This window comes from Ruditapes philippinarum, unplaced genomic scaffold, assembly GCF_026571515.1.
Source record: "Ruditapes philippinarum isolate M1 unplaced genomic scaffold, ASM2657151v2 ctg11732_1_1_1_1, whole genome shotgun sequence".
In the NCBI taxonomy this organism is placed as follows: domain Eukaryota; kingdom Metazoa; phylum Mollusca; class Bivalvia; order Venerida; family Veneridae; genus Ruditapes; species Ruditapes philippinarum.
This window is the reverse complement of record NW_026864588.1, coordinates 40,609-56,310: the sequence shown is the minus strand read 5'-3', so window position 1 is coordinate 56,310 and position 15,702 is coordinate 40,609. Positions and strand designations below refer to the sequence as shown.

Genomic DNA, 15,702 nt, shown 5'->3' with positions numbered 1-15,702 from the left:
TAATTATGCATATTTTATGTTATCATTAAAATAAATGTAAAATTTGACTTATAAAAAATAGATTTTTTATTACCTCCCTTATTTATATGAAATGTTAAATTCGGTAATGTCTTTATAAATAATGCCTACAATATTGATAAATCTTAATTTGAGCATCATATTTATGATTTAAAACCATAATAAAAATTGTGTTACAGGATCTTTAAGAAATATCTTGATAATATGGAGAGAGTCATAAATGTAAAAAAATGAAATCGTAAATTAATTGACAAGAATAAAATCGATAAATTGCAAACGATTGTTTACAATGGCTTTAAGGGGTGTCCGTGGCCGAGTTGTTAAGTTCGTTGACTTTAAACCACTTGCCCCTCACCGCTGTCGGTTAGAATCCCGAAAGGGACTTTAGATTCTTTCATGTAAGGAAGTTATCCAGCTAGCTTACGGAACGTCGGTTGTTTTACTCAGGTGCCCGTTCGTGCCTAAAATAATGTACGGAAGGGCACCTGAGGTCTTCCTCCGCCAGTAAAGCTGGAACGTCGCCATATGACATATAGTGTGTCCGTGTGACGTAAAACCAAATTGAAAAACAAATATAAACATTGACTTATTAAGTACTCGCATTCGCATTTGTTAAGATACCTTCAAGACATTTCGGCCCTTTATTAACTTTGATATGCTATCCATTATTTTTATTCAAAGATTTGATATAGGGATGCTGGAATAATTGTTTAGTTTAAACATATTTTATTGTATATATATACATACATAAATTTTCACAATTATACTTAAATACATTAATGTAAAAATACAAAAGGGTTGGGCCAAAAGTTATAACAACATTATCGGGGGCCCTCACCTGAAAATAACTGCTTAGTGCATTCAATAAACATTATCTTGTTTAAAAAATGTATCACGACTTTGTAAGACAGGAACATTATGACAATCATTGATATTTTATTTCAATTTTTAATTTTTGATTGCATTTCGTGTTTTCTTTGTCTGCGCATTGGCAGGTCTATTTTTTCACGTGTATTTCATGACCGGTCTGTCTGACTGGAACATACCTGTGCACGTGCAAAAGAAAGACCTCATAACGGGCTTTCTTTTGTTTAAACAGGTCTATCCGAAAAATATAGACCTGTCACAAACAATAGAGGAGGTGTGTAAGTTATTCCACAGCCAATCCCTTCCAAAGGACCCATGCATGTTCATCAATTATAAATGAAATATTGTTTTCACTGACAATCTTATCAGTTTGGACATTAAAAGCTCCACCGACGAGTGAACCCGTGACAGGTACAGAGCAAAATAACGTAAAGAAGACTTCGTCAATCACAACCAAAGATAATGCATCGTTTGGGAATCGAACCCGGGTCTCCTGCTTTTCACTTCAACGCTACACGAATTAAGTTAACCGAACGGGAAGTAAACATCTCGTCAGCTTAAAAAGAACAGTGTTTATATACGTAGGTGTTCGTCAATGCGTGAAATAATGCACATACTGGTATTTTATCTTGATGCTACATAATAATTAAATACAGAGAAAATAAGGACATTATATGAATATGCTAATGTGAACCTTGTATTTTGACTTTGGATGATTTTGCGAGGGGAAGATTGGAAGATATCAAATTTAAAATGATAATTTCGTGAAGGCCTTTATCTTTTCAATTTCTTCTTCCTTATTGCTTTTTTCGCACCCCTACTTATTGGCTTTTTCCGCACCGCTAACTTCGTGTTGCTGTAACGTTATCTGATTTTGTTTGTTAGTGTAATTATGAATTGACAGTGGTACAATATGGTAAAATATGAAATTTGAAATTACGCTCCGTGCTTGAATTAACAAGGAAGTATTTTTTGCCTTTCAAACTATTCATTACAGTGGTAGTTTACTACAGATACAATTTAGAAGTGGAGGGGACTTGGATATCCAATAATTAAAGAGGTATTTTATGTTAAAGTGTTTATATTTAAGATTTATGTTAGATAATACTAATAATACATAATTTTCTAAAATATTTATAATTCATGCTAAAGTATTAGTTAGCAATCTTTTATCATATTTTATGAAATTTGCTTTTTCAACTTTTTGACATTATATTGAACACGTGTTGAATGTGGGTCATTTAAAGTATTTAAAATAGATGGTTGTGCCCTTTGTTTGTATTTTGATCAAATAAACACGATATGTTTATAGAGTGCGTATAAAATAATATTGTTCGGAAGAGTATACTGACCCCCCTTAAAAAACTCTGTTTCTATAAAGAATTGAAGGGTTATATGATATATAAAATAGATCTTAAAGAGTTTAATCTCTTATTATACACCCTAAGATAACAAATAAGCATAGCTTCTTCGATGATAGTTGGTTCCAATAAATAAAAGCGGTTTACTCCAAGGAAACGTCTGCTTTTCAAACTAGAATTCCAATGATAAGAAGAAAAAATTTTATTTCTTATGAATAAAAAGTAAGGTCTTAAAAAAGTCTAAAGTTGAAAATGCGTATTTTTAACAGTATAGTAGGCAAAGTAGACAAAATATCAATATGAACTACTAGTATATCATTAACTTGACAAAACCCATTACAAACTATGTAGTAATTTAAACAGGCATATAGAATATATAAGGGGGTCATTTTACTTACTCCTTAATATTGAGACGTTCTTTGGCTATTTCAATCCTTTTTTAATCATTAAAGCGAATCAAGCTATTTCGATTCAGTAAATATTATTTCCAATTTACTCTTTTTTATATTTAATACTCATTTTCTGCTTGAGCAATATTTTCAGTTTTGTTCTCCTATATCTAGTTAATAAGTTTTCAAGTCTTTTTTTAAAGCATTTTAAGCTAATTAGGCTATCTTTCATATGAAAATATTACTAATTTTCTGTTGTTTTATACGTATATTCAATAACTGCTTGAGCAATATTTTCAGTGAGTCCTCCTTTCTTTAGTAAAGATGATTTTGTATGATAAACATTTAAAACTTCCGACACAGCTATCACATATCTCTCGTTTGCAAGTATGCATTGTTGGATATTTAAGTGTTTAGTTGTACATTTCAATTTTTCGATTGACAAAACCAAGCCTGCATTTGTCAACTATATATTTGTTCTGATTGATTCTTTCTCGGATGACCTCCCTTTTCAAAATTTAACAATTTAACAATCTTAACCTGTGCTTGGATTTGATTTGATGCAAGTAATGTTTTGTCCCTGACTTATTTTAAGATAAAAAGTTTACAGGTGTTTAAATATTTTATAGAGATATAATTACAGGAGTATTTTTGTTATAATACAGCTGCAAGCCGATTTACACAATGTACCATAAAATTGGTGCATAATTACACATCGTGATATCATTAATTTAAACTATTCATAAAATTGTTTAGCAACGGATATTAGATATACAACTAGATAATTGAATACATCAACGATGTGATAACATCAACGATGTGATAATAAAGAGAGGCATATTAGATCTGCATGCTTGTTACAGATTTTCCTCTTTAAATCAATGTTTATATTTTTCCAGTTTATGCACCATATTCGCACTTGATATGTGAGTGACCAAAATGTTGTCACGATCTTTTCTTACGTTGCTCGTATTTACTCATTTAAGTTTCCATTGGCATTTTGAAGAAGTTGATGATTTTACTGTTATTGAATAAATTTACTTTTAAACAAATTCATAAGTAAACTTCATATATATCTGTATCCTGTACAATTACCTTTTATTTTAAACCAATATAAAAAAATCTATATTTCAGGTTACCGGTTTCATACAATGATGGGCTTGACAACATCTGTGCTTCTTATTTTAGTATTAGTTAGTCAGTTCGGTAAGTAGCTTTTAATAAGTTTAACAGTTCATGTAATTAAAGATCTTTGTATTATATATTTTCATACAATACAGACAACAAGTTATATTTTAAACGTATATATACAATGTAGTGAATTATGCGTCTTCTGTAGATTGATAAATTGTTATGAATGATTGTAGACATGACAACTGATTCAAAATTGAAATGCATTGCAACGGATTTCACTTTTATAAGGCCATAATAGCACAAAACGCATTTTCAATTAATTCAGAACATTTTTCTTAGATATCTTTTGCATATCTTACTATTTTAATTGCCCTAGTTGAACTACGTTAGAAAATTCAAATTTTATGGTGCTTCTTTGCTATTATACCCGAGTGGTTTCCCTTTTAAAGATGGACACAGATAAGACGCACACGTAAGAAACGTTGTCAATTATGCATAAAAATTAAGGCGAAATTGGTTTATGTTTTCAAAATAATTCATATAATGCAAAAATATATCACCTTTTTTATCTCCGGTTAAAGCCAAACTGACTCTGTAGGCATGCTCTTTCGTTAAGTCTGTTTTGATGAAGGAAACATTAATTCTTGTCCAGAGCATTATATTATGTAAAAGGTGACACAGCTTTAATAAGATAAGATGAATAGCTTTATAAATAATGTTGTTATCAATAACAAGCATATTGAAACATGTTGATCTTAATTTTATATTTATTTTCTAGGATTATCGATACAGGCATGTGCAGAATGTGCATGTTGTAAAGGAAGCTTTACTTGTGTATCAAACAAGAATTGTCGTGATGGTTGTATCGACGGTTATCATGGCCCAAAATGTACAGAGGAGTGTCTAGAAAATTGTAAAACTTGTTTCAATGGTTATCAATGTACAGAATGTAAACCAGGTTATTACACTGACAAATGTAATTTGCAATGTGGAAAAGGTTGTGCAAACAATACATGTTCGCTTTTATCAGGTGAATGTACCTGTAAATCGTCATACTTTACCAAAGGTAGATGTGATACTTGTGTAGGTTTAAAGTATGGTGATGAATGTAATGAAGCATGTCCTAGTAACTGTGGCACTTGTACAGCCACAAAATGTTCATGGTGTATAAACACGGTGTTTTACGGATCATATTGTCAGTATAGATGTTCAGTTGGTTGTGTCGATGGAACATGTAATAAAGGAACAGGGCATTGCATGAACGGATGTAAATCTGGTTATATTGGTGATAAATGTGACACATGCTCACCTGGTATATATGTTAACCATTGTGATTTAAATTGCACGGAGAATTGTTCTGCTTGTGTTTCGGCGACAAACTGTACCGAATGTAAGACCGGCTTTTACGGTGAAATATGTACACATGCTTGTCCATCTGGTTGTTATGGAAATTGTTCACGTACTGATGGTCGATGTTTTGAGTGTAAACCGGGATTTGTCGGAGAATATTGTGACTTATGTAGAAATGGAACTTATGGACTTAATTGTTCCAAATCGTGTCATGAAATAGACCCACATTGCCAAGTATGTAGCACAAATGAATCAGGTAGTTATCAAAGCTGCACAGAATGTGACAGTACCCATTACCTGGTTATACCTTTTGGATATAACTATAGTATATGTACAGTTTGTTCAAGAAACTGTACAGACATGGTATGCGATGAAGCAGGGTTATGTACAAAAGGATGCGTTCGAGGAAAATGGGGGGTTAAGTGTAACACTGAGTGCGCAAGAAACTGTGAAGTTTGTGACAAAACCAACGGGACATGCTTGAAATGCAATCATAATGCATTCTCACATAATTGCTTACAAATCTGTAGCGCAAATTGCAATAATACCGACAATGGCCGAGTTTGTACACGGGATACAGGGAAATGTCTACATGGATGTAAATCAATGACAAATTACGGCGAACATTGTGAAAACAATTGTAATAAAGCTTGCAACAATAAAAGCTGCGACTGGGAAACGGGACATTGTTTGTATGGATGCAAAGACGGATTCTATGGCGAAAAATGTGATAAAAAATGCAGCAGTCAATGTGTCAATGCAACTTGCAATAAGGTTACAGCAGCATGCATTCATGGCTGTGTTGACGGATATGAAGGACTGGAATGTGTTCTGGGTAAATGTAGATATTAAATATATTTTATCCTTCCAACCTGTAATGTCATGTTTTCACAGTAAAAAGTTACTATTTTTTTCCAATAACATCATTTGATTTGTTCACAGTTAAAAGAGGAGACGTTTCTATATGTGTCTCTTGTAAAAGTGTGTGCGTCAATTTATAAAGATGTTAACAATAAAGCAGCAGTCCTATTACTTTTAAAGAATCCTTGCATGACTGTACCAATTTTTTTTTCATTTTTACAGATCAAACCTCATATGAAAGCAATCCATTTGAATGTTTGTTATTTATTTTTTAGCTATTAAAGGTGCCGATTTGGAAGAAAAGAAACCACTTGTGGTTTTTGCAGGATCTGCCGGTGCTGGTGTTGTTGTTATAGTCTTGCTGTTGATCCTAGTAATTTGTCTTATAAAACGAAATCGAAGGTACTCACTACGTTTGGATTGGTTAAAGTATATTTATTTTCGAAATTGAGGTCTATATATATCTTTATTACGTTTATTAATTTTCATCGAAAGTTTTGAATTTTGACAAAGAACATGTTTTTTTCGTATTAAGACTAACGGTAAGATATAAGCAAAATGTAACGCGAGTCAAGATAACAATATTTATCTGAAATATGAAAATAAAATTCTGGTGCAGATTATCACGACAAGTTTAAGGGACAAAAGTTCCGCGTTCAGTGTAAAAAAGGATATGTTTATATTCAAATATTAAGTAGACTTTACTTTTTACTTTCAGACAAAATTTATCTTCCAATACAAAATGTGAAGAAAACGATTATGTACTTGATATGAAAAATATTCCGAACCAAACTGACGAACCAGGTTTGTTAGACATTTTATGTTTTACATTTTATAATTATTCTTTGGGACATAACATCTGGCAAGGTACAGAACTCCAGTTTTTACTGATGAAAACAATACAAAGACTGTGGAGCGGCATTTCCTGTTTGAAGAAACATTTTTATATTGATAATTTGCTCACTTGTCCTGTATCTTTGTGTTATATACATGCGTAATGCTCCATTAAATATCGTTTATTCCAGGTGTTATGTACGCCAAGCCTTTCAAACCCAAACAGAAAGCTGTTGGTGATGCCGGGAAAGAATATGACGGTGATCAAAAAATATCTGCTATTGACAATGGCTATACTGCGGTTAACATAGGAACATCTGCCAATGAGAAAAACAAGAGTTTTGAGGTTTGTGATAATGCACACGATAACAAATATAACAAACCGTTAAGTGGCAACAATGATTATGCTGTGGTAAATAAAGCGAAGTCGAGTGGGAACAAAAATGAATGCATCGAGGAAGTATATGATACAACGCATGACAACAAAAAGAACAAACAACCTTTAAATAATAGTAATAATGACTATGCCGTACTAAGCGTAAGATCTGACAACAGTAAAGGTTTCGGCAAATCAAACCTGGCACAACCAGATGATGTTTACGACTCTGCAGAAGCAGGGAAACACAAAACTATGCCTCGTCCAAGCAACGATTATGCTGTATTTAATTGCCACAATGGGGATAAACATGAAAATACATTATTTGATACTAAAAGCGATCAGAAAATGAGGCCAGTAAACAATGACTATGATTTTTGTGAATTAGACAGTCACTAATCATTGACAATTTATGTAGTATTTACATGATAAACTATCATTACTACTTTACGTGTTTTAATCACAATAAAGTCTACATATTCAGCAAAATTACGCTGTATACAAATTTCAAATTCAAAGTATTGATCATTATTGCTATATAATAACTACCTGTTAGTCGAATTCCATACGTTAAGTTGTACTTTAAAGTTTAAATATTTTGTATGAGTACACATTCTGTGATATACTTACACTTTTTTATGTAATGTATGTTAGAATGTTAATTTTATGAATAATAAAATAAAAAAAAATATATCAAAAACGTTCAACGTAGGTGAAGATTTTAGGGAGCATACTATGTCATGATTTGAAAGTTATCTTAGTCATTGCTAGTAACATTTTACAGCCGATACATGTTTTATTTTCACCATCTGGAAATCAAATCATAAATCAGTGATAAACAAGGTAATATACAAACACTAATATAGGAAAATGTTTGTCACAATTTTCATTTGAACTTTTTAACACTTATTTCTTAGTAAGCATTAGAAATATTGTTATTATTATTTTTCTACATGAATTATTAACAAATGCATGATTACAGCATAGAATTATCATTACCACTTTATTGCAGGCGTGTTAAATTGTATCTTATAAAGCTGTTTAATGTTTGGAAGGAAAAAAGTATAAATAGCGCTATTCATCAGTTTGAATAATGTAATTAAGTGCTTATAAATGTAAATACAAATTATTACACGCATTATCCTGATGATTTCAATTTCAATTTTAAGCTGTTGATTATAGCTGTTGATTTTAACCATATATATTTTGTTTGTATAAAAACGTTACTATTATTATTTAAGCAAATGTCTTAGGGATGCATATAATTGAAGAAATGAACGATTATCAACAAAAAATTATTTGATTTGGTTTTAATTTTTCGATATACTTATAAGGACTTAAACTGAACATATGCTTTGCTACTCGTATGTACTAGTATACTATTTATCCAATGCAGTGCTTTCATTTAGTATATTTATGAACTGTGTTTGCAATATATATTTATATATATATATATATATATATATATATATATATATATATATATATATATTATGTTTGTACAGCAAAATACAATACAACTTTGACTTCGAGTACCTGTTTTGATGTCTTTAAAAGATAACGTAATGATTGAAGAATTGAAGTTATCATAGTAGGCGAATTTAAGATAAGAACCCGTTTAAAAGCCTATATATTACCGTGTGTTTTGTGAGCTTAATTGTTGCCCCCCGATGCTATCAAATTGGGTGAACTTATGATAAGTTTTGTCGAGAGGAAAAAAAAAGCCTTTCAGCATGGGCTGTGTGAGATTTTCTGTATTTTCTGAGGCTATCACGTGGATGATCTTCAGATAAGAATTACCAGTAAAACCTGTAATCGTGGTATGTGTAAGTTGTACTGTGTTTCCTGTAGCTATAACCGAGGGTGAATTTGAAAAAATAACCCTATAAAAATCCCTATCAGCATATAGGTAAACCTAAAGAAGTAGCCTCATAAAGCAGTAACACTGTGAATTGTGTGAGTTTTACTGTATTTCCTTCAGTTATCACCGTGGGTGAACTTGACATAAGAATTACCAATGAAGCCTATCACTGTGTGTTGTGTAAGCTTTACTGTGTTCCCCGATGCTATCATCGTGGATGAATTTGAGAAATGAACTCTCATAAAGGCCTTTCACCGGGGTTGTGTGGAATGTCTTTTTCCCTCAGGCCATTACCGTACATGCCGTAAGGAACTGATAAAAAACTCTTAAGGCAAATCTATATGAGTTGTGAGACCTTTACTGTATTTCCTGAGACTATCTAATTTGACTAACTAGACGATCTATCATCGTGGTTTGTGTGAAGTACTAGTAACTGATTCGATTAGGCTCCGTGGATGAGCTTGAAAAAATAACCCTATAAAATCTTTACCATCGTTGGTCGTGTGAGCTTTAAAGTAATGTCTGATGCTATCAACGTAGGTGAACTTGAGTTAAGAACCCTCTAAAAGGCTCACCATCGTGGATTTTGTGCGCTTTACTGTTTTCTCCGGGTCTGTCACATTAGGTGAACTTGAGATAGAAACCCTGTAAAAAGGTCTAACACCGTGGGTTGTGTGAGATTTATTGTAATCCCGGAAGCTTCAACGATAGGTAAAGTTAAAATAAGAAGCCTCTAAACAGCTGTGAGTAGTGTGAACTTTGCTGTATTCCCTGAGGCTATAACCGTGGATCTTATTGCGAAATAATCCCTAGAAATGGCTATGACCGTGAGTTTTTTTAGCCTTACTTAACACCAAGAGGCTATCACTGTGTATTTAATTGCGATTGGAACTTTTTTGAAGGCGTATCACAGTAGGTTGTATGAGCATTACTGTATTCCACGAGGCAATATCCGTAGTTTCATTGGATTCGAACCCTCTTTAAGGCCTATGACTGTAGGTTTGAATGAGTTTAACTGCGTTCCCTGATGCTCTCATCTAGGATTTCATTGCGATAAGAACCTAGTGTAAGGCTAACTGGGTTGTGTGGGAATTTAGTGTATTCCATGAGTTTTTAAAAGCCCGACAGAGACTTTGGATTATTTGGATGTTATCACGCTATCCAGCTAGCTTGCGGAAAGTCGATGGTTCTATTCAGGAGCCCGTTTTTGCCGAAAATTTTACACTGAGGGACACCCGAGGTCTTCTTCCACCATTACGGCTGGAACGTCGCAATATGACATATACTGTGTCGGTGTGACGTAAAACCAGATCAAACAAACCAAAAAACAAACAAACATAACAAGAGGATATCACTGTGAGTTTCATTAAGATAAGGAAACTTTAAAAAGCCTATCGCCGTGAGTTATGAAGGCTTTCCTTTCATCTCAGGCTATCGCCGTGGGTATAATTGCAATATCAATCATCTAAAATGCCGTTCACCGTGGGCTGTATAAGCATGACTCTCTTCCCTGAGGTTATCATCGTGGATTTTATTACGATAAAAAGTATGTAAAATGCCTAACACTGTTGGTTGTGTGAGTTTATGTTATTCCCTGAAGCTATTATATCACTTAGGGTGTCATTAAGATATAAACGCTCTTCTATCCTATAACCGTTAGTTGTGTGATGTTTTCGGTATTCCCAATGTATTTTCACGGTTGATTTCATTGTATGAAGAATCCTGTGGAAGGCCTATCATCATGCTTTGTGTAAGATTTACTTTATTCCGTACGGTTTATTGCGATAACAGGCATCGAATGGGGCTATCACCGTTGGTTGTTTGAGCTTTTCTCTATTCCCCGAGTCAATCTGCGTTGGTTTAATTGTAATAAAAACCCTCTAAAAGGCAAATTGCTGTGGGCTACGTGAACTTAAATAATTTCCCTCAGGCTATCGCCGTTGTTTGACTTAGGATAAAAATCCTCTAACACACCCATCATCGTTGGTTGTGTGAGCTTTATTCTCTGAGGCTATCACTCCGTGTTAACTTGAAATAATAACCCTACAAAAGAGCTTATCACTCTTGGGTGTGTTAGCCTCACTGTATTTCCTGAGGCTACATATGTTGATTAACGTTTGAATCAAGATACCGCTAGCGTTTATTCCTTTATGTGTCATTATGTTAATACTATATTTATTTTTTTTAAGTTTAGGTAATTATTGTTTTTTTGTAAAACAAAAACATATACTTATAATGTTAACCAAATGAAATAATATCAAAATACAGATTTGATCGATCAGTGTAAACACTGCTTTCTAATTGCAACCAACTTTAAATGTTCAAAGTTGAATTGTCAATATAAAAACGTGCATGCGAACTGTATCATATCACTTTCAGCATACAAATCGTATTTGGTGTTCATCTTTATTTATGGTGTAGAAACACTCTCTTCAAATTCACTTGCGGAAAACATCCACATTATTCAATAGTAAAGCAAATTATTTAAACTACTAAAGGATTAATTTGTCACAAACATCCTTGTCAAAGTTAATTAAAATCTAGTGTTCACATAAACAGCTTCTGGTGGTGATATCTGCTGATTTGTAGTAATCTGACTGTATGATATCTCGACACGTGAATTAAAATCTTCATATGCAACAGGAGGGGCGACTTCATGTGTGACATCTGTGTGGAATATAAAGAATATCTTATTCGTTGACATATGACGTCATCCTTATCACGCAACTTATTTTTAAATGGCGTTTTTACGTTATTTCTTAGCATCCGAATTAGGGTATAGCATCAAATTAATTTATAATTACATATAATTATCTATATGTAAGAATGACTTTAACGATGCTATTGCATGGAAATAAACAAAAGTTTCATATTTAAAATGAGTGGAAAACCATGTCACATGTTTTATTTTAATTTAGATAAACAAGACCGTTTTAATGAATTTGTAATACACCACTGATATTATATTTACCAGGTACTAAATTGTTTTCTGTTTCTTCATTTTTTCCTAACCTACAAATATATAGTAAAACATAATTAAAATGGTAATATTTAGAATTAATGGAAGCAAAGAGCATACACTATATCTTGTTTTAGTTATTATCTTGTTAAGTTATTATGAAGATGAATAAATCATAATAGCATAACAATAACAGGCATCTTCAAAATTAAATACAAATATGACGAAAAAAATCAAGTATGTTACAAACCTTCGCCTTAATGTAATGAAGGAAAACAAAGTTGTCACTGTAACAATACCACCAGCGAGAAATGATCCAATTATAGAGCCTATCAGTGTCCCCACGCTAAAGCCTTCTCGGTCCGTTATCATTGCTGATACATTTTTTGTGCAACAAACATAGTCACCAAATTGATTTACGATACACATTTGGCAATTCACATCTTTATCACGACATAATTTAGAACAATCAACACCGTACTTCTCATCGTTGCATGCAATGTTGCAAAAGTCTCCGAAAAAACCTGGTTTACACTCAAGACAGCGTCCATCAGCAAAATAACAATTTCCTTTACAACCAATCGGACAGGTATTTGTACATGTTTCTCCAAAAAAGCCTGATTTACATGTTGTACAATTTGTTTCCGAAAAACATGCCGAACAATTTTCTTTGCAATTCAAATCACAAAAGGGTCCGTATAATCCAGACGAGCACATGTCACATTTATCTCCGACAAAATTAGATTTGCATCCTCCAGTACAGTGTCCATTTCCTTTATTACATCTGCCATTGACACAACCAACAGAACATCTATACTGACAAAATGATCCGTAGTAAACGTGTGTTGACACCATGAACATTCTGTTTCTGTTATACAAGAGCCACAGTTACTAGGACATGTTTTATTACATTCATCACCATACTTATTTCCCAAACAAACATCACATCTACCTTTGACAAAATTAGCCGATTTACAATAACATTCTCCTGATGAAACTAAGCATGTATTGTTAACACAACCTTTCCCACACAGTAAATTACATTTATTTGTATAATAACCAGGTTGACACTCCGTACATTCATTACCATTAACACAGTTTCTACAATTTTCAAGACACTTTTCTGTGCATTTCTCGCCATAATAACCAGCTTTACATCCACTTATACAAATTTTATTTGAATCACAAGACAGCTGCCCATTTTTACAGCATTCGCACTCTGAGCACGCCTGCACCGATAATCCTACAAAATTATTTTTCTGGTTGAGTTGTAACATACAAAATATGAAACTTTTATTTTCCTTGACAACGGTTTTTTTTATTTCCATAAATATATAACTTATAACATTCAATTGGTTGAATTATTATAGTTTATTTATATAAATAATCTGTTTATATATCCACAAATAATATTTTGGAAAAAAGAAAACGTTCAAAAGAACCTCCTGAATAAAATTACGTTTGTTCACTTACTGAGTGCACGGAAACATTGCTGAACTGTTAATCTATAACGTCAGCATTAATAGTATTTACTACTTGATAATCATTGGGCATACAATATGTATGAATTTTAAATAACAGGAACATTCTATGTTACAACTTTTTTAAGAAAAGACTTTAAAATTGTTAAAAATGATTGAAATGTTTAAAGATTTTATAAAAAAAATATTCAAAAGTTATGATAGTTGTATATCCTTTATATTATATTAATTCAAATCCTTAACATTCTTAGATTTTGTTTATATTGAATGTATCTTGGTAGCACTGTTATCTAACATGTAGTAAGAGTATTTGTTTTTACATAGTTCAATTATCTTACCAATGTTAAATACTGTAAACAGGAACACCAGGACTTGCCTCGCCATGATGGTTCAACGGATATCAACTGTAAATAAATCGTTCGTGTGTTCTATAGGGATTCATTATTGTCACTATTTTAAGTTAGGTAAAAAACTATTACTGTGTTTACACCCGTTTTAAGTAATGTGATCTCTCAAATAGATTTCTTTTAATAGTAGTAAAGCTGTAACCTTACAAAAATGTGATACTTTTTTAAAGTAAAGTTGAAATACATATTACTTTCAACTTCATAAGGATAAGGATAGATATAGCTTTAAAATATGCTCGTTTAAATTCACAGTTATAGATAGATAAAAAAAGAAAAAAATGCCTGTTTTAAAGTTAAATTTATAATTCCTTTTAACTTTATACAAAAGGTAGTGACTTTGTTATTACTGTATAAGCTATGGACTTTAAATAAGATAAAACAAAATTAAAACTTTACAGCATGTAATACCTGCGGTAGGGATAAAGTATTTTGCAGAATGATTTTGTGTTCAAAAAGTTTTTTATCTATATAGTTACAATATAATCTAAATTTTAGAGTATTAATATGAATTTCAGATAGACAAAATCGAAATTTGCATTTAAATATTATTGCTAATGATAAAAGTAAGAATACATAAACAGTAAGCAACAGGTGATTTTGAAATACTAGAATCATTATTATTTCACAAATGATGCGCACAATGTGGATGAAAGACATCCTTAATACAAATACATTTCGAATATTGTAAATAAAAGTATACCTATTGACACGTATTGCGTGATGGAAAATGCCATGTTTATTCATCAGACTTTTTTAGAATAATTTATAATAGCTCAATATATCAATGCTTGTCATATATAAGCGCCTGTGTTATGGCGATAATTCGGCTACATAAACAGGTATGGCGATTTAGAATATTTACCTTGGAAGTGCACATAAATGTCCAGACAAATCCGTTAAAATGATGAATACTAGGTATCAATACATTTAGCTTGATAAAAAGATGAACGGGCAAATAATTTGAGAAAAACCCGACGATTTTAAACCACGAAGCGTGTGTTTTTTTTTTTATAAATTAAAACTTCACTTCTTTTTGCATTCATTCATAAAACTTGACCTTATTCTTTACATTCTTCAGTCTTCCGTTAAAGTATCAATTTCAAATTAAACTTAAATTCATTGTGTTCAAGAGAGAGTTTTCAAACATAAACCATAATTATTTATTCAAACTGATATTTTTTTCATTGTCAAATTGTGCTTGTTTATCACGTATATATTTCAAAAGATTGACTTTAATTAATGATAATTACCAATATTTGATATTGTAAAATGTTTTTGACAAACTACAAAAAACTACAAAAAGTCCCACACATATTAAATTGTCACTTAAATTCTACTTATAATTTCCGAAAGATATTTATAGAATTTTCATGAGCCAAATAGGTAATTGATGTGAAGAAACGTTTACAATATGTTAATTTTAATATGTTAACATTTAATATTAATGTTATATGTGGAAACTAATATATAGAAATCAGTTGTTAATGCTACTTTACCTCTATAATTGAATGGGCATAATGTTACTTTAAAGGTTGATACTATAATCAAAGATGTAAGGGTAAGAAGGATAAGGTCCGATTGTGTAAGGATCTTCCTTATTCCTGATTCTTATACTCGCACTGAGACTGCAATTTTCATGTTATTTTGTTATGGTTAATACTTCCGAGGGAACACTCTTTACCAGATTCTAATTTTTCAACACAGCAGTTGTAGACCCGGTCTTCACTTCAGTGTTGTGTTATTTGCTTGGTCCTTCGTAATCATTGATTCCATCAATTTAAGTCTTGAAAATTGAGTACCGCTT

At 31.9% G+C, this 15,702-nt stretch overlaps 2 protein-coding genes across 2 annotated transcripts; one reads left to right on the top strand and one right to left on the bottom strand.

Annotated features, from left to right (window-relative positions):
• Positions 1-1,841: 1,841 nt before the first annotated feature.
• On the top strand, positions 1,842-6,996 carry LOC132726193 (multiple epidermal growth factor-like domains protein 10). The gene is made up of 5 exons (XM_060711464.1): positions 1,842-1,945; positions 3,770-3,841; positions 4,548-5,954; positions 6,256-6,382; positions 6,699-6,996. Exons 2-5 carry the CDS (start codon positions 3,787-3,789, stop codon positions 6,976-6,978), a joined length of 1,869 nt encoding a protein of 622 aa, XP_060567447.1. The 5' UTR covers positions 1,842-1,945; positions 3,770-3,786; the 3' UTR covers positions 6,979-6,996.
• Positions 6,997-11,173: 4,177 nt separating this feature from the next.
• Positions 11,174-13,215, bottom strand: LOC132726194 (platelet endothelial aggregation receptor 1-like). Its single transcript, XM_060711465.1, has 3 exons — positions 12,261-13,215; positions 12,023-12,063; positions 11,174-11,718 (listed from the first exon to the last, which is right to left on the bottom strand). Exons 1-3 carry the CDS (start codon positions 12,869-12,871, stop codon positions 11,585-11,587), a joined length of 786 nt encoding a protein of 261 aa, XP_060567448.1. The 5' UTR covers positions 12,872-13,215; the 3' UTR covers positions 11,174-11,584.
• Positions 13,216-15,702: the final 2,487 nt, after the last annotated feature.

What these genes read in the sequence shown, in the direction of transcription:
- LOC132726194 (XM_060711465.1), bottom strand. Translation starts at nt 12,871, where the DNA reads ATGTTCATGGTGTCAACACACGTTTACTACGGATCATTTTGTCAGTAT. An exon ending in TTCATTACATTAAGGCGAAG is followed by an intron (nt 12,064 to 12,260) that starts GTTTGTAACATA and finishes ATATATTTGTAG; the next exon opens with GTTAGGAAAAAATGAAGAAA. An exon ending in AGAAAACAATTTAGTACCTG is followed by an intron (nt 11,719 to 12,022) that starts GTAAATATAATA and finishes TATTCCACACAG; the next exon opens with ATGTCACACATGAAGTCGCC.
- LOC132726193 (XM_060711464.1), top strand. Translation starts at nt 3,787, where the DNA reads ATGATGGGCTTGACAACATCTGTGCTTCTTATTTTAGTATTAGTTAGT. An exon ending in AGTATTAGTTAGTCAGTTCG is followed by an intron (nt 3,842 to 4,547) that starts GTAAGTAGCTTT and finishes TTTATTTTCTAG; the next exon opens with GATTATCGATACAGGCATGT. An exon ending in AGGACTGGAATGTGTTCTGG is followed by an intron (nt 5,955 to 6,255) that starts GTAAATGTAGAT and finishes TTTATTTTTTAG; the next exon opens with CTATTAAAGGTGCCGATTTG.